At 57.2% G+C, this 25,963-nt stretch overlaps 2 protein-coding genes across 6 annotated transcripts in view; one reads left to right on the plus strand and one right to left on the minus strand.

Annotated features, from left to right (window-relative positions):
* Positions 1-17,871, minus strand: part of DNAAF5 (dynein axonemal assembly factor 5) — a 32,130-nt gene extending 14,259 nt beyond the window's left edge. Inside the window, exons 1-7 of the mRNA XM_081036054.1 lie at positions 17,107-17,871; positions 14,989-15,173; positions 10,384-10,508; positions 9,918-10,036; positions 4,537-4,769; positions 3,683-3,895; positions 101-244 (exon numbers count right to left, since the gene is read on the minus strand). Coding sequence (XP_080892180.1) covers positions 101-244; positions 3,683-3,895; positions 4,537-4,769; positions 9,918-10,036; positions 10,384-10,508; positions 14,989-15,173; positions 17,107-17,725 — 1,638 coding nt within the window. The 5' untranslated portion in view covers positions 17,726-17,871. The remainder of the gene's footprint in view (positions 1-100; positions 245-3,682; positions 3,896-4,536; positions 4,770-9,917; positions 10,037-10,383; positions 10,509-14,988; positions 15,174-17,106) is intronic.
* Positions 17,872-24,541: 6,670 nt separating this feature from the next.
* PRKAR1B (protein kinase cAMP-dependent type I regulatory subunit beta) overlaps positions 24,542-25,963 on the plus strand; it is a 78,783-nt gene continuing 77,361 nt past the window's right edge. For 2 of the 5 annotated variants that reach the window (XM_081036056.1, XM_081036059.1), the window contains exons 1-2: positions 24,938-25,124; positions 25,247-25,433. In XM_081036056.1, coding sequence (XP_080892182.1) covers positions 25,257-25,433 — 177 coding nt within the window. In that variant the 5' untranslated portion in view covers positions 24,938-25,124; positions 25,247-25,256. Of the gene's footprint in view, positions 24,732-24,937; positions 25,125-25,246; positions 25,434-25,963 lie in introns of those variants that run through there. The other 3 variants (XM_081036055.1, XM_081036058.1, XM_081036057.1) reach the window with 3 other exon arrangements.

Here is a 25,963-nt window from a genome sequence, read left to right on the forward strand (position 1 = left end):
TGTAGTCGGGCAGCCTGAGCTGGGAGTCAAGGGCAGAGGTTTACAGCAATGAGCACCATCACGTGGATGGCAAAGCGGCAGATTGTCCCACCAGGCTCACCTCGTCACCAAGGCCCGTGGCATCTGCGAACGCCATTACGGTCACCAGCACTTCCATGAGCTGCAGGCCGCACCCTCTGCAGGCTTCACGGCACACGGCCACTAGAGCCTGCACGCAGAGCAGCAAGTTCTCCCCGTACACACGCTGGGGATAGAGCAGGGGCACCGTTAGCTGCGCTGGGGCCGCTGACCACCTCCCACCCTGCCCGAGGGCTGACAGGAAGCCATGGCCTGCCCCTTGAGAGGCAGAGCCACAGAGCCCACGGCAAATAAACACAGCACAACTGGGGCTCTTTCAGACAACGGGGAACTGAACACAGGCTGGAAACTAAGGAATTCATATTCATTTTGTTAACTGCTCGACAGTATTTCAGTTGCTTAAAAACGTCCTTATGTGTCAGCAATATTAACTAGTAATGCAGACTTTGCAAGTGAAATGACTGGGTGTCAGGTTTGTTTCACAATACCCCAGCTCTCCCCGCCCACCGCCCAAAGTTCAGGAAAAAGGTGAAGGAAGGAGGACAAGCTGAGAAAACGCTAGAGTCGGTCATTGCTGAGGCGGGATGACGGGTACGCGGAGGTTCATTCTGCTTTCTCTCTACTTCTGTGCGTTTTTAAATGTATCTACAATACTAAGTTTTGACAAAAATAAATAAAATTCTATGGTTCAAAAAATGCTTCCTGACAGAGAGGGCAAGGTGCTGTCTTGGTTGGGTGGGTCCAGCCGCTCACATCCCAGCTTCAGCCTCGTCAACCGTAAAACAAAGCCTGGAGTGGGCGAGCAGGGGAGGCAGAAGTGACGTTTCTGTTAGTGTTCCCTTCAGAACGCTGTGTTTCATAAAGGATGGAACGCAGGTCATGAATGTAACTCACAAATGTGATTCGTGAATAAACAAGTATGTGTATATTGGAAACATGTTTACTAATGGGGGTGTGAGTTCAAATAAGTTTGGCAATTATTTGGCTAGATAACGGATTGGTTCTAGATTCTGAGTGAGTTCTGTAACTCCATGACTCAGTCACAAGTGACATAAATTTAAACAGCAAACTCACACTGGACCACAGAATAGCTTGGTACATGCACCTCCAGACCCGCCCGTCCTCACGCACTGGGGACCCGTGTGCACGGAGCAACACCTCTGCCTTCAGAAGCTGGACCCACGCCCACCCCAGCGACATCGCCGGGACCACTGGATGCCCTAACTCCTGTGAGAAGCCACAGATTGGTGTTTTTATTCGAATCCTGACTCTTCCCAAAGCCCAGTGTCTTTTAGGCCTGGATTGATGGTTTTCTGAAAATACGATTTTCGCTAACTTCTAAAATGACCTAGAATATACATGTAAGGAGCAAGCATTTTTTCAATTAAAATAAAAAGGAATTCAGCTTTTAGACAATGTTGGCTCTTGCTGGGCTGCGCTGTGATGCCCCGGACACTGGAGTCCATGAAGAACCACGTGTCCCGACCAGCATCGCGCTGCTGTGCACACAGCAGGGCTTTCCTCTCGGAGGAAAGCAGGCCGTCGCACGTACAGGCTTCTCAGCGTTTAACCAGAGGGCCTCAGCATCGACCTGCTCACGCACAGAACGAGATGTCCCTAGTGGTTTTGCTCCTGAAACCAGGTCAGCTGAGCTGCCTGAGCTGCACTGGGAAGGGGGGACTCACGTCAGCGACAGCACCGGCGTCCGGCCCTCCTGGAGCTCTTCAGCCAAGCAGGAAAAGGGGACTGTCCTGAGCTACAGTCGCCTGGCTACAGTTACTGTTACCAAACATGCACAACAAAGAGAATCACGTTCCCTCCACTGCTCAGTCTGTTTGTTCTCAAAACCCATTCGGGGCCTGTTCTTACAGCTACTGGAGATGATTGTGGGGGACATATGCCCCTTCCTCAGGATGTACACACACAGACTCACACGGACACACATGCACACTCACACACGCACGTGCGCACACGCACATGCGCACGAGGTGCCCTCCCTGCCACAGAAGGGGGCACAGCTGGGAACAGGGACTCCTCTGCCCACACCCTAGGTGCTGCACGTTCCAGTGGGTCATGAAAGGAGCAGAGTGCGTGCTCTGGGTTCTGTCCTGGCTGGTTCCCTGGCCCGGCCCCAGGGATGGAACACATCCAGAAAGTCACTATTAGGCTTTGTTAGAAAGACGCGTCTTTCTTCAAAAGATCATCAAAACTTTCCTTGAAAAAACTGGGAGATGAGGAGCCAAACACAATCTGAACCCAATGGGTTAAGGGATTCAAGTTTTCTGTAACCTACACTAAATATGAAATTACATTTTCTTGGCTGTAAGGTGTGTAAAGTATGTATTTGAACACCAATACAAATTCACAAGTTATAGCTTTCTAGAAAAAAAATGCTTCTTGATTGCAAACCTATAGGGAGGGATCAAAACCCTCCTTAGAACCCCTTGGGAGTGAAAATGCAGAACGCACATGAATGTGACCATCGTGTTGCAGACGGTTTGGGGACAAGCTAGAGTGCAGTTCATAACACCCAGAGCACACGAGGCAGCCCACCGACATGCGCTTTCCGAGCTTCGTCCTCGCTCCCCCTCTCTGCTCTAGAAACTGCCTGGCAGGTTTAACATGGCTCACAGCACCACTATGAGCGGTGCCCTCCTCACTGGGAAGTCAGAGAAAGGGCCGTGACCAAGGACTAGACAGTGAGGAAGCAGAGCGAGCCCCTCCGGTCCCTTCCAGCCTGGCTTTGTGGCCACAGCAGCCACGGTCACGTACACAGTGGGAGCATGCCAGCTTCTCCCGGCGTCGGGGGTGGCACTGCATGCTGACCCCAGCTGAGGCGACTCCGGTTTCTCTACAGACAGATCCGAGGGCTACGTCCAGGGCGGGGTTTACAGGGCTTAAGCCTCTCCCAGCCAAGCAAAACCCACGTCATTATTTTTTCTCAATTGCAAACAATTATAAAATATTTCAAATGGTTAAGCTTCAGTAACTACATTGTCTCAGCTGCAAACGTGACACATTCATTGCTCAATTTAAAACAAATTTGTGCCAGCCATGCTCAGATCCCAACAATGGCTCGCCAAACCACCAGGTGGCTTGTTTTATGTGCATTATCAGAAAACCAACTGATGGGGCCCAGCTCACGGCACTGGTAAGGTGCACACGGCACCGAGTGCTGTGTGGGCCCAAAGGGGGTTGGGGGCCAGGCAAGCTCGTGTCAGGGTGGAGGGAGGAGGCGGCTACCGTGCATCCTCTCTCGGCCCGAGACTACCCACAGCAGCGCTGTCCAGCAAGGCTGTCCTCGAGGGACGTGCCCCGTCCTGCACTGGCCACCACGGGAGTGTTGGCCACACATGGCTACGAGGCACGGGGAATGTGGCCAGTGTGACTACTGGAGAACTGCCTTTGTTTAATGTTACTTTTAGTGGCCACTGTGCTGGACCGAGCAGAGTGAGACAAGAAGCAAAGAGCCCCAACAACAGGCCCCAGGCCGGGCTTACTAGCAATGATCACTAGTGCTGTTTCCACAGTGACTGGCCAGGGACATGCCCAGCACAGCACGTGCAGTACTGTCTGCGTCCTACCTGCTCATTCCCACGCTTACCTTCTCAGCCCCTTGACAGATGTGCGCCTGGGCCAGCTCCGTGGCAATGGCCTTCAGGTGTGGCTGCAGGGCTTCCCTCGGGCAGCCCCGGATGACAGAAGCGAGGACCAGGAGGCCGGGGGCAGAGGGTGACTTCTTCAGCAGGGGCCACATCAACCTCAGGAAGACGTCCGGGCTGACGAACGCCCCAATCAGCTCTGCGGACCTGGTACACTGCGGGAGGAACCACAGACAGCTGGGGCTGCCATGGTCTGGGGTCCAGCCACCACGCTGCCATGACCACCAGGCAGACCTGCAGGAACCTCTCTTGGCATCCGTTGTTCAGACACTGGTGCAAAGAGGCCCTGGTGACCCTTGGGACATCCCTGGGAAGGCTCCCGCCATCTGGCTTACAAGGCAGGCGGGGCTGGCTGGCAGGAGGGCTGGGTCCTTGCGGGTTTCCCACCCCACGCTGGTCTGTCTGCTCCCAGCAACCTACACCCCTGCCTGCAGCCCAAATGTGCTGCGCCCCATGAGTGGGGCGGGGGGTCCTGTCAAGGAGGGGCTGTGGGTGTATCCATGGGTAGGCCTCAGGGCGTCAAGGTGAGTGAAAATGCCAGTCCCCAAACACGCTGTACGGTTCCACTTGCACATGCCCTCAAGAAGGCAGGTTACAGGGACAGAGCACATCAGTGGTGGTGGGGGCTGGGCGTGGGGTGGGGGCCGGGGGACAACAGAAACTCTAGAACTCAGCTGTGGTGGTGGTTCCACGACTGCTTAGGTTTGTCAAAATTCGCAGACCTGTAAACCTAAAAGCAGTGGGTTTCACACCCGTAAGTAACAGCTCGATAACCGTGGCTGGAAAGGCTACTCACACTGCTGACCACGGCCCCCTCGTCATCGGCACAAGCGTGGAGCAGCGTTCTGAGCAGGAGCTCCAGGTGCTGTGTGATGTGGTCCTCTGCGTGTCGTAGCAGCTCCGCCAGCAGCTGCGCAGACTTCACCCTGGTCCCCACCACCCAGTCGGTGATGTCGTGACAGACGGCGGGAAGGATCTTGGACAGGTTTCTGAAGATGAGCTCCCGGCAGCCCAACCCCGGGCGGGTCTCTGCGTTAAAAAGATCAAAAGTAAACGTGAAATTCACAAAACCCCTACGATCCTACAGAAAGTAATCTGTTGTACATTCCTATTTAAGGTAAACCCACCAGTTTTATTTTGAGGTCTTAAAAATTCAAACCAACTCTCAGGACAGAAATGAAGACAAAGCGTCATAAGGTACTTGGAAGCGTTTCACTGCGGTGCTGAGGTGTGGGTGACGTGCGACAGGGCACATCTCCATGTGCCTAACTCCACAAGTGCTGACATCTGGACATACCTGCGAGCCGTCACTGCAGTCAGTAGTACATGCATCCGTCACCCAGTTGCCCGTGGCTCTCGTGACGCCTCCGGCCCGCCCCACCCCGCCCGGGCAACCACGGATCTGCTTCCTGTCACGACAGCTCAACAGCATGTTCTAGAATCTTCTGTAGTGGAACTGGACAGTATATAATTTTTTGTTAGGCTCCTCTTACTCTGTGAGTTCACTCAGCGCCCTCCATGGGCTGCTGAGCGCTCAAACCTGACTGCCCAGCAGCATTCCGAGGCAGGGAGACAGCAAGTGTGTCCGGTCACTGCTGGTGGACGGCCCGAGCTCTGTACAGCACTGATGCTGTGGAGAACACCCACGTGCAGGGTTGGGTGGGCCTGTTGTCACCTCCTGGCAGGTTCCCAGCAGCGTGATGGCTGGGTCACAGGATAGCTGCCCAGTAACGTTTAGGAAACTGCCACATGCTTCACACGCTTTCTGCAGGGGCCAAACCAGCATGAGAGTTCCCATCCCACTGAGTATGCACCACGCACGTGCGCACCACGCCGGAGCACGGACCACGCACGTGCACACCACGCCCAAGCACATACCACACACGTGTGCACCGCACCTGAGCATGTACCACGCACGTGTATACCACGCCCGAGCACGTACCACACACGTGTGCACCGCGCCTGAGCATGTACCACACACGTGTACACCACGCCCGAGCACGCACCACACACGTGTGCACCGCGCCTGAGCACGTACCACGCACGTGTGCACCGCACCCGAGCACGTACCACGCACAGAGGACAATCACCTTGGAGCACTAAGAGCACGGCTCTGAGGGCAGGAGGACCCGCCGAGCACCTGCTCGCCTCTTGGTGGCAACACAGCCTCTCAGGTCTTGTGCTTGCTTGGCTGTAAGAGGCGACAGGAATGTGACCTCACAGGGTCCAGCACCACTTCGAGACACAGGTGTGTAGTGCCTGGCACACTTAGAGCACACTAAGTGCTGACTTCTGCTCCCACCTTGGACCCTGGTGTAAGGGTGTGTGATTCTGCTCTGTGGAGAGATACAGTTGACCTGTTTTTCTACCTCGTTTTTACAGCTACTAAACAATTTCCTTCTCATCCGAAAGTCACTTTCCAAGCAACTGAGTTGGGGCTTTACTGCAGATGTGTGTGGGCACCGAGGAAGTCAGCCCCAGCGTCCAGTGCTCGTACAGCTCCCACTGCCATCAGGAGCGTCCACCTCCCCCACACCCCGAGGCACAAACCTCAGGTGCAAGGTCAGAGGCCTCTGACGAGTTCAAGGAGGTCTTCTTCTGTATTTGTAAACACCCCTCTCCCTGCCTCTTAAATCAGGGAGGTCAGCGGACAACCCTAACAGGCGCGTCAGAAGCATGTGGAGCGTGAACTCAGTTTATTTTTGCAGTTAGGCTAAGTGTAATTTAACTGCAGGCAGAAAAACAGGCCATCCATTTCTCAATGTATTTATCGGAGTCCCATAGCAGGTCTGCCTAGCACTGTAATTTATAAACCATCACAAACAGGCTGGATAGAGAGGCAAAGGTCCAAGCAGCTACAAGATGCTGACCTTCCTGAAGAAACGGACACTCCTCAGTGTGTGGTCGAGGGCCAGCCGACATGGGGTTAGGGAAAGCCACAGGAGCCGCTCGTGCCCAGACCTGAGACCTGGGTCAGCGACGTGTGGTCCTCACAGCTGCCTGGGCACCAGCTGCCTAGCCCCTGGGGCTTCACTCCTGTTGGTCTGAGAGGGAGAACGGCGTCTGTTACAAGTAGACCGGGCTCCACGGCAGCTGCCAGACGGTGGAGGCCCTGCCCTTCCCTCCTGCCCGCTAACAGGGTCACACTTCCTCCTCATACTCAGAGCGGGCTCGGCACGGTCACTGTCCACCCAGGGACCCTCGCTCACTTGGCCTCTCCTGCTTCCTCTACACAATGTAACAGCTCTGACAACTTCTTCTATTCAGGTGTCTTTCCTGATACTTGCCAACACTTGGCTGAAACACAAGCCCGGTTTAGGCTCTCAGGCAGAACATGAAAACACAGAGGTTATTATGGACAGAGCAATTCACAGGACAATGGCATCTGTTCAAAGGGAACCCTCCTGATTTCTAAAATGGGTTTTAACAAAAGCCAACTCTATTCTCTGGTGTTAAAAGGTCTGACAAGCCATTCCCCATTGCAAAGACGTGCTTGCTTTTCACTCAAGCATTACCAAGGAAAACAATTTTAGCCGAAGGATAATTTCAAAGCAGAAGGGACTCCGGAACCTGCTGTCACCACTTGATTCTGCCGCTGGCGGTTGGCGGGGTTGTGGGCAGATGCATGTCGAGCAGGAACTCGTGTTTCCGCACGAGAAGAGCACTTTGTCCAGGCCAGCCACAGGCTTGAGAATGACAAAAGATGCCCTTCCGTTCTTCCCAACATACACCTTGGTTTTAACTGGAGATTTATCCCAGTGTTCTCAGAGGAAACTTACACTGTGTTTGCAAAGCTGATGACCACACGTGGGTAAGCACGTTACATTCCCTTTCCTAGGAAGGGAGGGATGGCCTGGAATGAGGCCCGGGCCGGGTGCAAGTGCTGCACAGGGCAGGCTGCTGAGCACAGGCTCGGTCAGCAGCTGAACCGTTACCTTCTCACCCTGGCTGCTCAGACGCTCACGTCTGCGATTCGGCCACACTCGGGCCTCCCACTTCTCACGTAAGAGGACACACCCCCACACATCTGACCCTTGCTGAGCCGGCTCTGCTCCTGGCACACCTGCTCCAGGTGCCAGGATACAAGCATACACAAGTCTGCCTCTCGAGCGAGATGATGAGAGTAAATGTTTTGCTCAGACAGCACGATGTCGGCTAGAAGTAAGTCCCAGGAAGAAATGAGGCAGGTGGGAAGGAGAGCAGGCATGCAGGAGGGGGCACGGTGCCCGCCAGGGCTGCCAGTACTTCAGCCCAGCCGGAGAGAAGAGCCGCACAACACAGACCTGACAAAGGACTTTGTCCTTTGCACAAAGAAGTCTGGAACCTCCGTCCCAGCAGATCAAACAACCAACTTAAACTACGGACAGAAGATGTGCACAGACACTGAACTAGAAGCTGGGCAGTGGTCTGTGAGCCCCGAAAAGATGCTCGCAGCTCCTGTGCTCGGGGCTCACAGGCTAAATCACTGGTGGCCCCATTACACAGTGCGTCCTGCTACACTGCGGGCGCTACGAATACCCCCACGTCACGGGCCGAGGGGCAGCTGGAACACTCCTCTACCCCGTGTGAGAGGCCAAGTGCAGACGCCTGGGAAGAGCTGGCAGTCCACGCAGACACACACGGCCCAGCCATCCCGGTCCTTGTGTGGGTCTGAGAAGTTGACATTCACACGAAACCTGAATGCACGTGCTTCCATCAGCCTCGTCTGAAGTCACCCAAACTGGAAATGACCCAAACGTCCTTTGAGTACTGACAGTCACACAAACTCGGGACGTCCGGATGGGATGTGACCCAGCGGCAGAAGAGCCACGGCCACACATGGCGTGACGAGAGCCAGACAAGAAAGGCAACCGTGCAGCTGGAAAACACAGAGCCCCCGGGAGACTGTGTGGAGTGGCAACTGCGAGGGGAATGGGCACGAAGGCCGTCTGGGGCTGGTGACACGCTCTAGGTCGCATCTGTGGGGGTCATATGCCTGTGTGCTCGCTGAAGCTCACAGGGCCCTGCCTCAGAAGGTTGAGTTACTCCTGTCAAGTACCTCACAGCCTGCCCTCATGGGCTGGAGTGTGCTCTGGGGGAGGGGACGTCACCGGACCCAAGCTGGGCAGCTGCTGAGGTCGGGGCACTGGGAGAGTGTGTGGCCAGGAAAATGGACGGTCAGTGGACAGGTTCTGAGGAGACTGACATAAACTGACATATGAAATGTGTTCAAAAGTCTGAAAACTTGGACTTGAAATTCAAATTTTAAAGGAGAAAAAGTGACATTAAGGCAAAATGCTCCAAACCTAGTGAAATCCAGAGCTTATGCCACTAACTGATTGTGAGTCCATTCCCAGCGTATCCGCCCTGACTGAAGCACAGTTCTGGGCACAGCTGCCTGTCACCAGGCTGGTTGCCCTTCGCCAACTTCCCGCCCAGGCCTGCCTCTCTGCAGCCCCCATCGCCCATGCCTTTCATCCCGCCCTGCAGCGAGGCCTGTGAGTAGGGATGACCCGCCACCTGCGTTAACACTGGGGAGGACAGAAACGCGCAGGACATGGCCATCTGGCAGGTTTTCCATGGACCAAGTGAGTGCGCAGGAGCCACAGGGTGGTGTGGAGACTCTGCCACGAACACAGGCTGGTCTAGAACTGCTAGTGTGACCCCCGGAGCTCGTATCTGCGAGCACAGTTTCCAGAACGGAAACATGAAGGTGTGCGGGCCGAGGGCTCGGCCCTGACTCGGCGCTTAGGGACAGAGCACAGGACTGAGGCTGCTGCCGGCGCATCTGGAAGGTCAGGAGCTGCTGAGCACCAGAATCAGCCCAGTACAAGGCCTGCGTCTTACCCGTGCCCCGTTTTGCTTCTTCAGAAGCTCACAAAAGCTATTTTTGTGAAATGACAAAGCGCTGCTCATTTCCAAAATCTCTGCTGGCAAAAGTGGCTCCATGCGTGTTGTACACCAGGGCCACCTGGGGGGTCCCCATGGACCTGGATCCCCAAGGAAGCCACATGCCTCTTCACCAGAGCTGGCCCAGGATAGGAGAGGGCACCATGAGCAATGCCACCGCAGTGAGGAGGACGGTGTGGGGACAGTGAGTGGCTCAGAGCACCGCAGCCGGGTGTGGCACTGCTCTCCCCTTGGATGGGGCCCTCCTGCCACCCAGCCACCTCACTGCCCTTGGAAAGCAACACTCACCTGGCGAGGGGTGGTGGGCGGGAGGTGGAGAGGCGAAGTCCAGTTTGTCCTTGAGGTCCTCCTCATTTTCCTGTTGCCACTGCAAGCCAATCTTCTCCCAGAGGCTGGCAGCCGTGTGCCTGCAGCAGAGTCACAGGTCAGGGGGCCATGGCCTGGTGACCGACTTCATGCGTGTGCTCACAGTGTAAAAAAGCAGACTCTCATTTGAAAAGCCAGAGACCATTCATGGCACATGATCTCGCAGCACATGAAGGGCATAGTGTGGCTCCTACAAGAGACCCCGGAGCCCAGGAACGGCCACTGTTGTCGTGACAACCTGGGAAGATCAGGTGGGGACGGCCCCGACGACCGGACAGGGAATCCACGTTGGCAGCAAAGGCTGGGAGCAGAGGCTCAGCCGCCCGCCCCCGACCTGAGGGGGGACAGCACCACCTGCCTTAGCCCACCCTGCCCCCACAGTACTCACGCGATCTCTGGCATCTCGTCGTCAAGGCTGCTGAGCAGCAGCGGGATCAGCTTGGGGAAGAAGGAGTACCGGTCCCGCAGATCCAGCAGCCAGCCCCCCACCACGCACGTCACTGCCTGTCGGACCTGCACACAAAGTGGGTGCCGTGCTAAGTGTGGGGCAGCGCTGGCCTGCCACATGCATGTGGGCGTCGTGGAGGCCAGTGCTGGGCCCACCCAGTGCCATCCGTCCATTGGCGTCTCAGGCCACTGGCAGGTCCCTGTCCTCGGCTCTGGCCTGACCCCCTGCTGGCTTGACCAGAACCTCGTGCAGCTAAGCCCTGTCCGTGGTGTGTTCACCACATCTTCCGTGTGGGCACCTCCTGGCCAGGCTGGGCACTGTCTCGCCATGGGTGTTTAAGCCAGCGGCTGGCTAGCAGCTGGGAAACGCCAGCTTGCAGGCGGCACCACCAACGCCTCTCGTCTTGGGGCCCCAGGGACTCCCATGGGTGCCAGCGGGGCACCCTGAGTTCTGCTGCCAGCCATCTGAAAGGTGACGTGCATGCACAGGGAAGAAACGAGCTTCAAACACAACAGGTGCTCGAGGTCTGGTTCCCTGAAGGCAGAGCCTGCATAAGGATCCGGGCATCCTACACGACCCATGGAGGGCAGCAGGAGGGGCAGGACAGAAGCCACGCAGAGAGGTGGCAGGAGCTCTGGAGCGTGATGGAACCACAGAGCTGTCCCACCAAGGCAAGAGGCCATTGGCAGTGTGTTAGTCGCTGACTGGGGCTGCCAATGGGAGACATTTTGGGCGAGGTGGCCCCTCACCACAGCCCTAGCGACAAGCAACTCAGGCACTCATGTGGGTTCGGGGTGGGCTGCTCAGCCCCGGCCCCAGTAGGCATAGAAACCAGCAGAGCCCACCAGACCTGGGATGTGGGCTCTGAGACCTGGCCTCCCTGAGCTCATTCTCCCATCTGGAAAAGAGAGGGAATTAGAGGATACATGTCCCCGGCTTCTCGAGAGGATAGAAAGCACCTGCACGGAGTGTGACTGGCAGTAGCAGTTCAGCAGCCCTAGGCTCGCCTTCCCTACTCACCCATGTGCCAGTGCCTTAGGAGCAGGGGAGGGACTCCGGACACGGGTTACTGTTGCAACTACCTATATTAACGACTTTATGAGCTACAATGTTAAAAAAATGGGCTGCCACCAGCCCAGCACCTGTGAAGTCCTAACAAGCATCAAAGTGAGCTCAGGACCAGGTCCCCACAGCTGCAGTAAAAGTAGAACAGGCAGCAGGATGACTTCACCTTGAACTCACTCTAAGGGACTTTGTGGTCATCCATTCGTTAACGTGACCCCAAGTCAGTGTGAAAGCTGGCAGGCAACTTGAAGAGCTCGATTTGAAATGCCACCTCAATCAGCCCTGGAGATTGTATGGTGCAAATCAAACCCCACTGGGAAGAAACAAAGAGAAATGAGAATCATTTTAATAATGGGAGCATGTGTTTTAGAATATTAAAAAACAAAAAAAAAAAGTTTTGGACTGAAGTGTTGGAGAAGTCTGTCACCAAAAAAACCAAAACCAAACAAACAAAAACAACAAAAAAAACCCACCATACAGAATGTTGCCCTTGACAGCACCAAAGAGAAAGCAGTCATCTAGTGACATGGTCACACTTTTGTGGGAGTGCAAATCCTTATGCTGCTGGGGTCAGACAAGTAAGATTTACATAGTTAGTTCTTTAGAGACCTATGGCTACATTTATAGTATTTAGAGGGCTATTGATACAATTATACTATTAGAGAGCTATGGATACAGTTCTACCATTTACAGAGCTATCCCTACACTTGTACTGTTTAGACAACTAGGGATAGGGAGCTGTTGATTTAGCTATACTGTTTATCGACAGCTGTTGATACACAGTCATTCCACTATTTGGAGGAAAACCACTTCATCTGTGACGTAAGGAAGCCACCTCCATCGTCTGTTTTACCTCTAGCTTAAGGAAGCTGAGAAACCACCCAGCAGGGCCGTGGTCTGTCTTTTCTCTGGTGACCCTTGTGACCCGCACTCACTGGACTTGCTCTCTGCTGCCAGGTCTCTAGTTAATGGACAGAGCGTCTGTCCTGGGCAGTGCTGGTGCTGACCCAGCACCCTGCCCCTTTGTCACTCTTGGCAGAGCCGGATTCTGTCCTGGCCCCCACCATGCTGTCACGTGCTGACCCCGCCCCAGCTCCAGCACAGGCCACCAGGAGGGAGCCAGTGGTGCACACCGTCCATCCCCATCAGCTGGCCCTACGAGACAGACTGAGGGTCCCTGTCTCCAAATCAGCCTCCACGCAGCCTCACTGCAACTCAGGGAGAAGCGGGAGGAGGAAGCCAACACTGGGGCATGTGCTGTGCCATGCCTGGACCTGGTACATGATGTCACAGACGTGCCACTGAGTCAGGGCTTCTGTCCTGGCCCCGTAAAGCCTGGAGTGACACCCTCATCTGGCCACCTTCACACTATTTCCCTCTGGGAAGTCTGCTTCCTGTCGAGAGGCACAGCTCATCCTGAACTGAAGCCAAGCCCACCCCTCCCCACCAGTCCCCCTGCTTCCCTCAGGCTGGAAGTAGGACAGGAAGTAGGGCCGGAAAGGTTCTGATCACTTCCACAGTAGGTGGTCAGGACCTTTAACCTTTCTGTGTAATTGGGACACACATGGGACTCTTTCAGTCTGCCGGCGCACTCATGTCAACAGAGCAGAACTGTATTTTGAGTCATGAAGCTGAATGTCATGGCGGGTAAAACACACAACCTGGCAGTAAGCACAGGACCAGATAATCCACATCGTAATGCCAGGGAAACGCAACTCAAAGCCACGAGCTGCCCTTCACACCCGCTAGGACAGCTGTAAACAAACAACAAAAATCTGAGAACAGCAGTGTTGTGAGACTGCAGTGCATTGCTGGGGGCATGAGAAATGCAGCGGCTGGTGCAGAAGTGCGTGGTGGTCTCAGCACGCTGAATACCACGGCCACAGGACCCGGCCGTCCCACTGCTTGGTGTAGAGCCAAAAGAAGTGAAGCCGAGTTCAGACAGGCCTCTGTCCAGCCACAGCCTGAAAGCACATCCGCACAGCCAAGAGGTGCTAACAACCCAAGTGCCCACGACAGGTGAGAGATGAACTCCGGGAATACCCACATAACAGGTGTGACCCAGGCTGAAAAGAGAGTGAGGCGTGAGGCACTGACACACGCCACGACCCGGATGAGCACTGAGGACGTCGTGCTCAGTGAGAAAGGCCACTCACAGCAATTCATATACTGATTCGACTTACACGAAACATGCAGAATACACAAACTCAGAGGCAGATTAGAGGTTATCAGAGGCTGGGGGCCAGGGAGAGGGACTTACTGCTTGATGGGTAGTTTCTCTTTGGGATGATGAAAAGTTCTGGTCAGTGGGGATGACTGCATACCCCTGTAAATGTACTTAATACCACGGAATGATGTACTGAAAAATGGGAAAAGCAGCATTTTTTTCCTTTATAATTTTTTTGATGTTTTTAATTAAAACAGCAAATTTTATGTTATGTATATTTTACCAAAATTTTTAAAAATTAAGTGTCATATATCAAAAATATCCAATACTTTAAACAGATAAATTGTGTAGTATGGCAATTACAGATTAACAAAACTTTTTAAAAAACGAAAAAAGTCATTGGGGAGAAACCCAGTGTGCCTGTGGTTGGGAGGCAGGGCAGTGCCACAGAGCAATCTGGTGTCACCAGGTCTGATCCTGGAGGCTGGCTCTAGCTGGGTGACCCTGAGCGCATCACAGATCTCAGACCTCAGGAAATGGAAGTGGCAGCCGTGAAAACACCTGTGAGGACTAAGTCAGATGGTGTCTGGAAAAGACACCCTGGCACAGGGCTCTGTGCCCAGGGCTGGCATTTCTGCCATCAGGGGCCACGCCACCACGCAGGGCGTGCATTACATAGCACGATGTGGAATGGCCCGGGGTGGCCACGGCAGGGGCACTGTTAACCACTCTGGAAGGTTTCTGCCACCTCCTACCACACGTGATCACGAGGATGTCCTCCCCTCCAGGTTCCCTCCCTCTGGGAGAGAGCCTGCCAGCTGCAGCCGGCCCTCTGCACCTTGGGACACTTTAGTAGCTGTGGCCTCAGATTCAAGATGCCCTTGGACCTGGCTTCTGCCAACAAAAAGGCCAGTATTCTGATCTCCATCTGCCTGCCTGTCTGTCTCTCAGCAGGACCGAAAGCCCAATGGAACGAGTTACCCTGCCACCGTCCTCCTCCTCCCAGGTCTGGTTCGCCAACCATTGTGGCTCCTTCACTGAGTCCACCTTGATGGAGGAGCTCATTGAGGGTGCTTCTACAAACCGGGAGCTCACAGCACCGACATTTTCTCTCCTCTTTGGAATTAAGAAATGGCAAAGTATTCAGACAACTGAGCTCTTCCCAGTTTCTCAATGAAGTGAAGCAGAAATGGATGACAAGGCATGTGGTGTAACGTTAACACCTTAAAGAGGAAGGAAGTGAGTCGCGTGTACCACACCAGCATGCTTGCTTCCAGTCAGGAAAAGGGACTGCCCAGAGGACCTCCCCTTACCTGGGGGACATCATCAAAGAGCCGCTGAGCAAAGTGAGGGAGCACGTCGTCCACTGACTTCCCGCTGCCGAACTGGATCACCGTGCCTGTGGCCTCGATGACGGCCACCCGGACCTTCCAGTGCTGGTGGGAGATGGTCTGCATCAGGGGGCCGATCAGAGACTCCGACTGCATGTGAAAGTGATCTGTGGGACAGGCAAGGCCCGCAGTTACCAAGGCTGCTCCCTCCATGCCTCTGTCCAGCCCGCTTTGTGGATGCCCCGGAGGACAGGCCACTGCACTGTGGGCCTTCCCTCCTCCCCCACCAGTGCCCCTATGGCACGAGGTTCAGGACTGCCACGCGCAGCTTTGCACATCCAGCACCAGGCCAGATGCAGGAACAGCTGTGCAACCCAAAGAGCACCTCTACGACTCAGGCTTGGGGAATCAGAGAAAAGGCTGGGGGCTTGAGTGCACCTCAGCTGAAGACGGTAGAGCCTGAAGCTGCTGACGGCTACAATGGGTGCCTGAGAGGAACGCTGACCAAAAGACAGAACCTGAGCCAGGAGGACATTGTCCAAGTCCCTACATCCAGCTAGGCCCGAAGCCAGACGCCCAGCACTACTGCATCGCTTGCTTCAGGCAAAGCTACTGCACTTCCTATTTGTAAGGTCCTCCCAGGAAGTCAGAACCAGAGGGTCTTCAGGACGACCAGGCTGACTTTCTGGTTTTGGACTTGTGGCCTTGGTTCCACCTGCTTGAGGCCCATCTGTGAGGTCACTATTTCAGTAACGCTCTGGGCAAGCTCTTGCTCCAATGCTGCCGAGTGTGGCGGGGATGCAGAGAGGGCCGCACCCAGGTGGCGGGGCAGAGGGGGTGTGCCGACATGGGGGGGTTCAAGCAGAAGGAACACTGCTTCACTCAACAATCAGGGAGCACCTCCTCCTGGCAGGCACTGTGTTCCGTGCTGGGGGCACACAGAGACTCTCTTGCCTTCCCGGAACTTACAGGGAAGGAACACACAAAGGCTGTAAAGCAATGAGAAGCAGCCCCTCTGGCTGGTGCCCAGACCAGGGGAAGGCAGTTGAGAGCCAATGAGAAATGCATTATCAGCTTGTAATTCCCAACGGCCATCTCCAGCCCACGCCTCTCCCCCAGCTCCACTAGAATTCTGCATTGTCTGAATCCAAAGTTAACATGACACAAAATGGAGACCTTGATATTACCTTAGGCCCCACTTTCTCTGTCTCCTGTCTATCCAAACCTCTTCCTCCCTCTACCCCATCCAAATTCAACAGGTAATCCTATCAGCTCTACCTTCAAGACACCCGGTCAGTCTTCCCCATCTCTATTAACAGAGTGCCCCCCCAAGTCCAAGCCAACCTCGTCTCAATATGGATTTTGGCCCCCACTGGCTTCCTCATTTCCTCCATTGCCACCGCTATAACCCATTCTCCACAAGCACCAGAGCGATGTCCTAAATAGCAGAACCGGAGCCTAACAGGCTCCTTCTCCAGTGGCTCCCCGCTGCACTTAGTACGAAATTCAAGCCCCTCCAGACAGGCCTCCCCCGTTCCTCCTGGTCCCCGTGGCCTCCTTGTCGCTCCTGGGATCTGACACGCTTATTCCTCCAGCTTTGCTTCCTCCTGACGCCCCCCGCGGGTCCCCCACTTAAATGTCCCTCCTCCTGGAAGCCTTCTCAACAGGTCTAAGTAGGTGGTCTCTCTACCATTTACACCCCGGCCCGAGACAGCCAGGACAGGGAAGTGGGCAAGACCCTGCCTGCAGAGACGGCTGCTTAGATAGAGGGCACGCCTCATCAGAGCAGTGTTTTCAAAATAATGGAATCTGGATTGAAGGCAAGCGAGGAGACGCGGCCTCCCTGCATTTCGGGCAGAGAGAAGACGGGCGGGCTCCGCAGGGAAACGACCGGCCAGCGGTGTCTGTCCCAGGGTGTTCCTTTGGGCGCGTGGGCCAGCGACCCCGGGGGGGCGGCTGTCAGCGCGCAGCCCGGCCCGGAGCACGCCAATCCCGGCGGCGGTCCCAGGGCTCCGCCTTGCGACCCGCGGACGGAGGCGGGTCCCGAGCGCGCCCCCGCAGCCCCGCAGCCCCGCAGCCCCGCGCCCGCGGGCAGCGCACCTGGCGTGGCGCGCGCCAGGCCCGCGGCGCACTGGCAGCCCTCCCGGCGCACGGCGGCGAAGGGGTCGAGCAGCGCGCAGCGCAGCGCGCGCACCGCGTCGTCCAGGTGGGGCGCGAGCGCGGCGCCGCACAGCTCCACGGCCAGGCGCAGCAGCTGCACGAGCGCCAGGCGCAGCTCCTCGCAGGCCTCGGGCGGCGGGCGGCGCGCGGGCTCGGGGCTGGCCAGGCGCGCCGCGAGCGCGGGCAGCAGGCGCGGCAGGGCGTCGCGGGGCCGCGCGGCGCGCCGCAGGCCCAGGCCCAGCAGGTGCGCGGCCAGCGCGCGGCAGCCCTCGGCCGGGTCGGCCAGGCAGCGCACCAGGCGCGGCAGCAGCAGGCGCGCCCAGGGGCCCTGGAAGGCGGCGGCCGCGGCGGCGGGGTCGGCGGCCGGCGCCTCGGGCAGCGCCTCCTCCAGCGCGCGCTGCAGCGCCTCCAGCGCGCGCCGCCGACCCAGCTTGCTGTCGGCCTCCAGCCCGGGCAGCAGGCGGCTCAGGGCGCGGCTCAGCTCCGCCGCCTCCGCCGGCTCGGCCGCCTCGGCGGGGCCCGGGGGCGCCGCGGCCTCCGTCGCCACCAGTGCCGCCATCTTCCCCGCGTTGCCCGTCGCCGGGGAGATCTGCACTTTTACGACGGCGGCGACGCGGATTACGGCCAGTCTTCCGGTTGGCTCCGAACGCAAGTTGATTGGCGGCTCGGGGAGCGGACGCGACGCGACGCGGCCGGACGGAGGGCGGGGCGGGGGCGGGGGCGAGGGGCCTGGGGACCTGGGGCGCTGGCCGCTCCCGTCGCACAGGGGGCGGAACCGCGGCCGCAGAGGGTGAGCCGCCTGCCGGGCTCCGGGCCGGCCTGGCCTGCGGGGGGAACGCGGAAGACGAGTCGGCGCGCGCCGAGCGGTGGGACGTCCGTTCCCGGAGGCGGGCCGGCTGCCGCGGCGGATGCCCGCCGGGCCGGGCTCCCCGTGGTCTCGGGACGCGCAGCGTTCGTGAGCCCGACGGAGCCGTGCCGCGCTGGCGCGGCCTGAACCGCCGGCGAGAAGCCGCCCCGATGAGTGTCGGCTGCGGCCGGGCAGCCGCACCTCCGCGCGGGCAGCTCCGGGCCGGGCGGCGCCGTTAAGCGTGACGCCAGCAAGACGCCCGTCAGTTTAAGACCTGAGCTGGTGTTGGGCTTGAGCCCGCTTTTGGCAGTTGCTGACCTTTGTTTGGCCGAGCGGTGTTTTAAGTACCTTCAGGTGGCCGGCGCTGAGCCGCTTCCATTCGGGCGTCCGACGGCCTGGCCGGGCCGCACGGAGGCGCCGGACACGCGAGGGCGTGGAAACCTCGCGGCCGCGGCTGGCTCGGCGCTCACCGCCTGACAGCAGGTAGGTATTCAGTGACTGCCCGCGCTGATGCACAGTAGTGATGGGTGAGGGCGTGGACGGCCAGGAAAGTGGATGTGGCCTGGAGGCTTCCCGGAGGAAGCGACTGGAGGGGGGAAGTGTGCCGGCCAAGGCAGGGGTAGCCGGGGGCGGGGGGCCTAGGGCCGGCGGCTCCAGGGGGAACGTTGTGGGCGGGGCCTGTGGGGGCGTGGCCTCGGGGCCGGGGGCGGGGCCGTGTGGGGCGGCCCCGGGGCGGGGCTGGTGTGGGCGGGGCCTCGTGGGCGGCCCCGTGGGCGGGGCCTCGCTGCGTGGAGCCCTTCCGGGTTCCTGTCTTGGGACCCTAACCCCCCCCCACCCCACCCCCCGGGCCGGCCTCGCAGGTGACCTTCTTAGAGACAGGACCTTTACAGACAAAATGGAGGTCAAGTGAGGTCGTTAGGAGGGGCCCCAACCCAGTAGGACTGCTGTCCTTGTAACGGGAGTTTGGAGCTAGCCCGCAGCCAGGAGAACACCACGTGAACCGAGGAGAGAGGCCGGGACGCCTGCTCACCGCTCAGAGGCGCCGTCCCTGCCTACACCTTCCTCCGGACGCCAGGCTTCCGGAACCGAGACGACGTGGTAGCCAGAGGTGGTTCCGATGCGGGAAAGGTCAAGTTTGGGGAGGGTGCCTGGAGGGGCCGGGAAACGTTAACTGTCCACGATGGTTCACGGCAGTGGGCGCTCACCGCGACAGAGGGGACCGTCGCCGCCTCTTACCTGGAGAGCTCTGAGGTCTCTGCGTTGGAGCAGAAGCCGCCGGGCCGTGCAGGTGCCCAGCAGGGGCAGAGGGACTCCCTCCGCCGACTAAGTTTCCAAGAGCCGGTGAGACAAGGAGGGAGGAAGCCCGTTCTAGTCCAGGTCCAGGGTTCCGTGGCCTGGCCACGTGTAGTATGAAGTGTGTTTAAGCAAGTGCAATAAACTGGTTTTAGCAAATAACACTCCACTGACTCATTTATTGTTTCATCCAACAAATATTTATGGGACGTGTGACGTTTCTGGACGTTCTTCGCGGCACTGGGACACAGCGGTGAGTCAAAGCAGATACAGTTCCTTCTGGAACTGATGGTCTGGTGGGGAGACAGCTAGTCGATTGACAACGCAAATAGATGCCGTTGTGACGTGAGTGACCCCTGAGCGCAGGGCAGGCTTCTGGAGAGGAAACCTGAAGCGGGTTCTGAGGAAGGAGGTTCTGGGGGGCAGGGAGGGGCGGCGGGAGCCAGGGGCGCTGTGGGCCATCGTTGGGCCCCGGCGGCTTGGGGCTGTGCCTGGACCCATCTGCTGTGAGGCTCTGCGGAAAGGGGCCCCTGCAGAGGTCTGAGCAGGAGGGAGGCGGGCCGGGACACAGGGACAAGAGGTGGCGCTGGCTGGGTCTAAAGTGCCTGTGCGTTGTGTACTGAGTTACTTTGTAGAAAAGCCGGTAGAACTTGGTAAGGACTCGGGCTGAGCGGGAGGGAGGTGAGGACTGGGGTTGGGGCCTGGCTCGCAGACAGTGATGCTCCCGCAGAGACCACACTGGGGGCACCAGCTCGGCAGGGGACCGTCTGGGGAGGCGCCCTGGTCTTGGGGTGGGACCCAGCGATCACACAGTAACCTTCACCCCACGAGGACTCAGTGACTGACAGCGGCATTTACTGAATCGATTCCAAGGGTCCCGACGTGGACTGAGGTGGTGGGAGGGCCTCGCTGAAGGCTGGGGCTGGACACGTCTGCCGCCGGCGCCCATGTGTCCAGCCATCAGTGCTGGCTGCCGCTGGGGGCCGCAGCTCCTCTCCAGTGGCCAGTTTGGGCCTCCTCACAGCAAGATGGATGGGTTCTAAAGGCAGGTGTCCCGAGATCAGAAAAAGACAGGCAAGGCAGTGTCACCTTTTTACCTTGCCTGAGGAGGCATGTGGCATCACTCCACTGTTGTCACAGGCCTGCCAGTGGAAACCAAGGAGCCGGTGAGAAGTGCCGAGCTCGGGAAGGACGTTACTCTTCTGAACTTGGCTGTGGGTGAGTTGGTTGGGCTCTCTGGAGAAGATTGCATGTGGCTGGGGAGGGGTGGAGATGGCCCCAAGTGGGGGTCCACGGCTCGCTCTGACATCTGGTGACCACCCATTTCCAGAGTGGCTCCCCCTCCCTCCACTAGACTGTGTCCCCCAGGCTAGAGACCACCTTCTCTGTTGAGAATGCATCACCCTGAGGCATGAATCCACCCCCCCCCCCATTGGCTGTCACTTCGGGGTATCTGGAGGGTTTTGGTAGGAATTGGACGTGCCCCTCCCCTTGGCTGTCTTACATTTCAGCCTCTTGGTTCCAGTAAGTCCACGACTGTCCTTTCAGGTTTCCACACTCTGTCAGGGTTGTCTTCTCCAGGTCTCCCAGTGCGTACGGATTTGGGCCTTTCAAAACAAAGCCCGTTTATTGTGGCTTTACTGTAGTTTGGGGAGAGTGTTGTGGATTCTCCATCTTTTTTTGGAAGATTTAAAAAATGTAAAGAAAAGTAACTAAGTTTCGAATAGGTAATATGTGAGCATAGTACAAGATTCACAGGTGCCCAAGGACATAGTAAGTAGCAAGCCCCCTGTCTCCCTCTGCCTCAGACTGCAGTCCCCTCCCAGAGGCAGCCTCTGTCACTAGCGTCCTCAGGACCCTTCCAGGGGGGGTGCCTGAATGAGCATATACTGATAGGTCTTTTCACCCCTTAAATGGTCGCACACCGTGCAGTTTCATGGCGTGTTTTTCTTTCACTTAAAGTCCTTGGAGATCATTTAATGTTAGTTCACACCGCTGCTCTGTCCTTTTTGGCAGCTGTTTTCTATTCCACTATCTGGATGTGTCCTAATATGTTCCATTAGACCCTGTTGATGGATATTTAGTTTAATTTCATGCATTTTTGTGCACTTGGAAAAGTACACAGATATATTTGCCCCTGTGCAGAAAAATGCATGAGTAGGGATAGTCGCTGCAATGCTGATAAATGTTATCAAATTGCCAGTAAATTCAGCAAAGTGGAACTGCGAGAATAAACGGTGTGTGTGTTTCAATGTCTGGTATCCATAAGGCCGTGTTATTTCACACCCCCACCAAGGCATGAGTGCCCGGATTTCCCACACCCTTGCCAAAACAATATTCGCAGACTGAGATTTTTGCTAACCTGATAGGCAAAAAATAGGATCTGTGTAGTTTTAATTTGCGTTGTTCTTAGTTTTAGTTTGCATTGTTCTTATTTGAAGGAAGTTAGCCCTTTGTAGTATATGTTATATTTCTTCTTTTGTCTGTCTTTTGAATGTATTTTGTAACACACAAATTTCATTTTTATGTAGTTGAATATATCAATTTTCACATTTATGGTTCCTGTATTTTGTATTATGCTTAGAAAGGTAGCCTCTGCCCTAAGATTATAAAATATTTTCCCAACTCTTCTGTTAGTTTTATAATTTCAATTTTTATGTTTAAATCTTTGATTCACCTGAAACTTAATCTGTATAAAAAGAGTGAATAGGAATCCAAGTTAATTGTTTTCCTTGTTGGCTTTTTAGTTCTTTCCAAACTGTTGAATTACTATTTTCCCCTGTGATACACACTGCCACCTTTGTCACAACAAAATTCCTACAAATATTTGGGTTTATTTTTGGACTCTCTTCTGATCCCTTAATGTGTATTCATTTGTTTGCCAGATTCATAGCATTTGTTTCTTTTATCCTTACAATGTACGTTCACATATGGTGTTGCTCAGTACTGCATGCCGCCTCCTGTGTCAGTCAGCCCAGGCCTCTGTGACAGAATTACACAGACGGGCGACTTACAAATGACGACATTTATGTCTCGCAGTCTGGAGGCTGGAAGTCCAACATGAAGGCACCACCCCTACCCAGTTCATAGCTGGCACTTCCTTAGTGTGTCACCATGTGGCACAAGGGACAAGGAGCTCCCTGGGGTCTCTTTTACAAGGACACTAATTGCACTCATGAGGGCCCCACCCCATGACCTAGTCACTCCAAAACCATACCGCCAACACCGTTACACTGGGGGTCAGGGTTTCACATGGGAATCTGGGGACACACACACATTCAGTCTATAGCACCAACCCAGACATAAAGCTGGGCCTCTTCTTGATTCACGTGATTTATTTTCAATTGCTGCCTAACGAGTTACCACAGACAGTGGTTTAACATCACACACACTGGCTGTCTCCCCGTGTCTGTGGGTCGGGACCAGGCAGGCTCAGCAGACTCCTCGGAGACCACACTCAAGGTCAGGCCGGGCCTCATCCGAGCTGGGCTGAGAACATCTGCTTCCATGTACGTGTGAGCTCCCTGATTTCTGCTGGCTGCTGCCAGGAGGCACACCTGAGAGGCCAAGAGACCAGGTTTCTAGTGGGCTAGTGCACGCAGCAGACCGCCAGCCCCCTGAACCTGGGAGCTCCTTGACTTGCAAGGACACTCTGCCAGAGGGCTCTGCCAGGGTAAAGCATCTGCCACAATGAGAGTGTGTGTATGGCGTGGGGTGTCTTGGGATCTGAAGAGTGTCCTCAGAGGGTCACCCCATCCCAGGAACAGTGCGTGGGGGAGGTCCCGGCAGGAGACCTCCAGAGCCCCCCAGAAAGTGCTGAGAGCAAAAGCCTGCTGTGGAGTGTCTATCCCCCAAAGTCTGTCAGGTGAAACTGGGCCCTTTTCTGTTTTCTGTTGGTTCCCCAAGCCAACCTGGAGGGGCCAAGCCTCCCTGGGGGGACGGGAGGAAAAGAGGGGATGGGCGGGAGAAGAGAGGAGGAGGAGGAAATAGAGAGCTGGTCTGCAGCATTTCTGGGCAGGCCTGAACTTAGAGACAGCCAAAGGTTTAAATTGGTGGTGAGATGAAGTTTTGATTCAGATGAGACTGGACTGTAATTCCCAAAATGTCTCTCTTCCAGTAGGTGTGACCAGCACAGGTGTGAGTATGCCTGAGGGGGAGGGGTTCCGGAGGCATGTTGAGCACAGGGCTGGGGAAACAAGAAAGGAGCTCCACCTGGTTTGCACACCTGAGTGTGGCCTATTCCTTCCTGTTCCTGCTGGCAGGAAAAAGCATATTGGGCAAGGCCAGCCAACCTGTGGTGTACCTCTGTAGATAGGTGACCAGGGATAGGTGAAAAGGGGACAGGTGAGTGGACAGGTAAGCAGGGAACCAGTGAGTATGGACAGATGAGAAGGGGATAGGTGAGCAGGGACAGGAGCAGATATCTTCCCGCTCAAGGCCTAGGCTCTCTGCCCTCCTCTTGGTATTTAGACCACTCGGGAAAACGTGGGGACCCCCAACTGACTGACATGAAGTTCTGCCACCACCCTGGCAGGATGAGGACAAAACATGACGTTGGGCAACAGGAATATAAGAACAATTTCCTTTTCTGGGCTCATGGATTAGGAAGTCACCAAGTGGCTCTGTAGGTCTGATTTCCTGGACTCCTGTGGGTAGTGGAAAGAATTTAGAATGACCCTGTGATTTCCCGCTGGGGCATCTGGGTGAAGCTGGTTCCCTTAACCAGGAAAAGGAAATCAGTTCCCCTCTCCCTGGAGTGGCCTGGGCCCACCTGGCCACGACTTCCGGCCCTGAGTTGGAGACAGACTCTGGAGGATGGGTGCTGTGTACACCTGTAGATGTGACACCCCAGGTGTGAGCTGCGGGAGGCCCTGGCTATCGCTTCCAGTCCCCACGGGCTGCAATCAGCCAGGGTGGCCATCACAGGGTCTCCAGTGGAGGGCGATGAGGAGGCAAAGGGAGTGGGGGGCGGGCGCAGGGGTGGTGGTCCTGGCCTGGCTGCGCACGGTCTGTGGGTCTGTCTGCCCAACACTAGGCCTGTCTAGGCTTGTAGTGCAGCCCCTGAGTGCCCAGAGGGGAATGAGGGGATGGGGGGTCAGAGAGGAGGCCCGAGGGGGGCGGGGAGAGTGGGAGGGAAACCTGCGGGAGAGGGGAGGTCGGTCCTTGGGGAGATGGGGCCCCCGGGGTGCGGGAGGCAGACCGGGGGGGATGGGGGGTGGGGGTGTGGGCGGAGGGGAGGCTGGTGCTGGGGAAACCAGCGCGCGAGCAGCGGCGGGCGGAGCGCGGCGCAGCTGCAGTGCGGGGACCGCGCAACGTCCAGCGTCCCCGCGCAGCCGCCTCTGGCCTCGGACGCTGAGCATCTAGGGACGCGGCTGAGGTGGGGTCTTCGCCGCAGCCCCCGTCCTGCCCGGAGGCCCTAGGAGAGGTGGGCGTGGGGAGCCCCCGCCCCGGTGGATGGGCCTGGGCCCGCGGCGCGCGGTGGTTCGCGCCGGCCTGCAGCGGGGGTGTGGGCGGGCCCGGGCGCGGCGGGGCGGGCCCAGCGGGGGTGGGAGACCGCGGGGGGGTGCAGGCCTGGGTGCGGGGGGCGGGGTGCGGGGCGCGGGGCGGCCGGCCCGGCCCATCAGTGTGACTTCGCCCAAGCGCGGGGCTGAGAACGCCGGCCCTGCCATTGTTCTCCAGGGCCCCCCTTCCAGAAGGCCCTCGGCCGGTGTCACTTGGTTTCCTTTGCCCGAGAAGCTGCAACCCCGTCCGCCCCCTGTGACAGGACCCTCCGTCTCCCCGGCCTCTGCAGATCCCAGGGCCGGCGAGCGTGGAATCGGTTTGTCTTCCACACCGTTGTCCTTAGAGGGGAGGGATGGGCGCAGGCGAGCGCACATAGGGGAGCGGGGCGCGAGGCGGCGGTTCCGTGGAGGTGAGGCCGCACCCTGTGTCCTTCCGCAGGACGGTCACCATGGCCGCGCCGGCCCCCCACCAGCTGCGGGACGACGAGGGCCTGAAGGGGTGCGAGCTGTACGTGCAGAAGCACGGCGTCCAGCAGGCGCTCAGGGATTGCATCGTGCGCCTCTGCGTGGCCAGGCCCGAGCGCCCCGTGAGGTTCCTGCGGGAACACTTTGAAAAGCTGGAGAAGGTCAGTGGCCCGCCCTGGGGCTCCCGCGGGAGCCAGGCCGCGGGCTCCCAGTTAAAGCTCTTCCTGGCTGCGGCTCTCAGGAGACTGTCGCGTGTCCCGTGCTCTTCCCAGAGCCTGCGCCCACCGGCTGACCTCGCCAGGTGCCGGCAGGGGCCCCTTCTTCCGGAGCGCTCGGTCTTCAGAGGTCTCTGGGAAGGCTCCTCAGATTTAGCTTGTGCACCTCAAGGGACAGAGGTGGGCAGCGGAGCCAGCTGTGGATGCCATTGGCATTTGGGGTGAAAGAAAATAGCTCTGAAGCAGACGTGCTGTGGGGCAGTCGACTTTGGACTCCACGCTCACCTGTGTCCCTGGGACAGACGTGGCAAGAAAATGCCTCTCAGGTGTGTCATGTGGGGGAAGCACAGGCCTTTCCCTTCCCCGTGGGTGACACCTCTCAGCCCCCTGGTGGGTTCACCTTGGGAAGCGGGGGCTGGGACAGAGCCCCTCGTCATCCACCTGTCCAAGGAGCTCCTCACTTCCTCATTCCACTC

This window comes from Rhinolophus hipposideros (assembly GCF_964194185.1).
Source record: "Rhinolophus hipposideros genome assembly, chromosome: 23".
NCBI lineage: Eukaryota > Metazoa > Chordata > Mammalia > Chiroptera > Rhinolophidae > Rhinolophus > Rhinolophus hipposideros.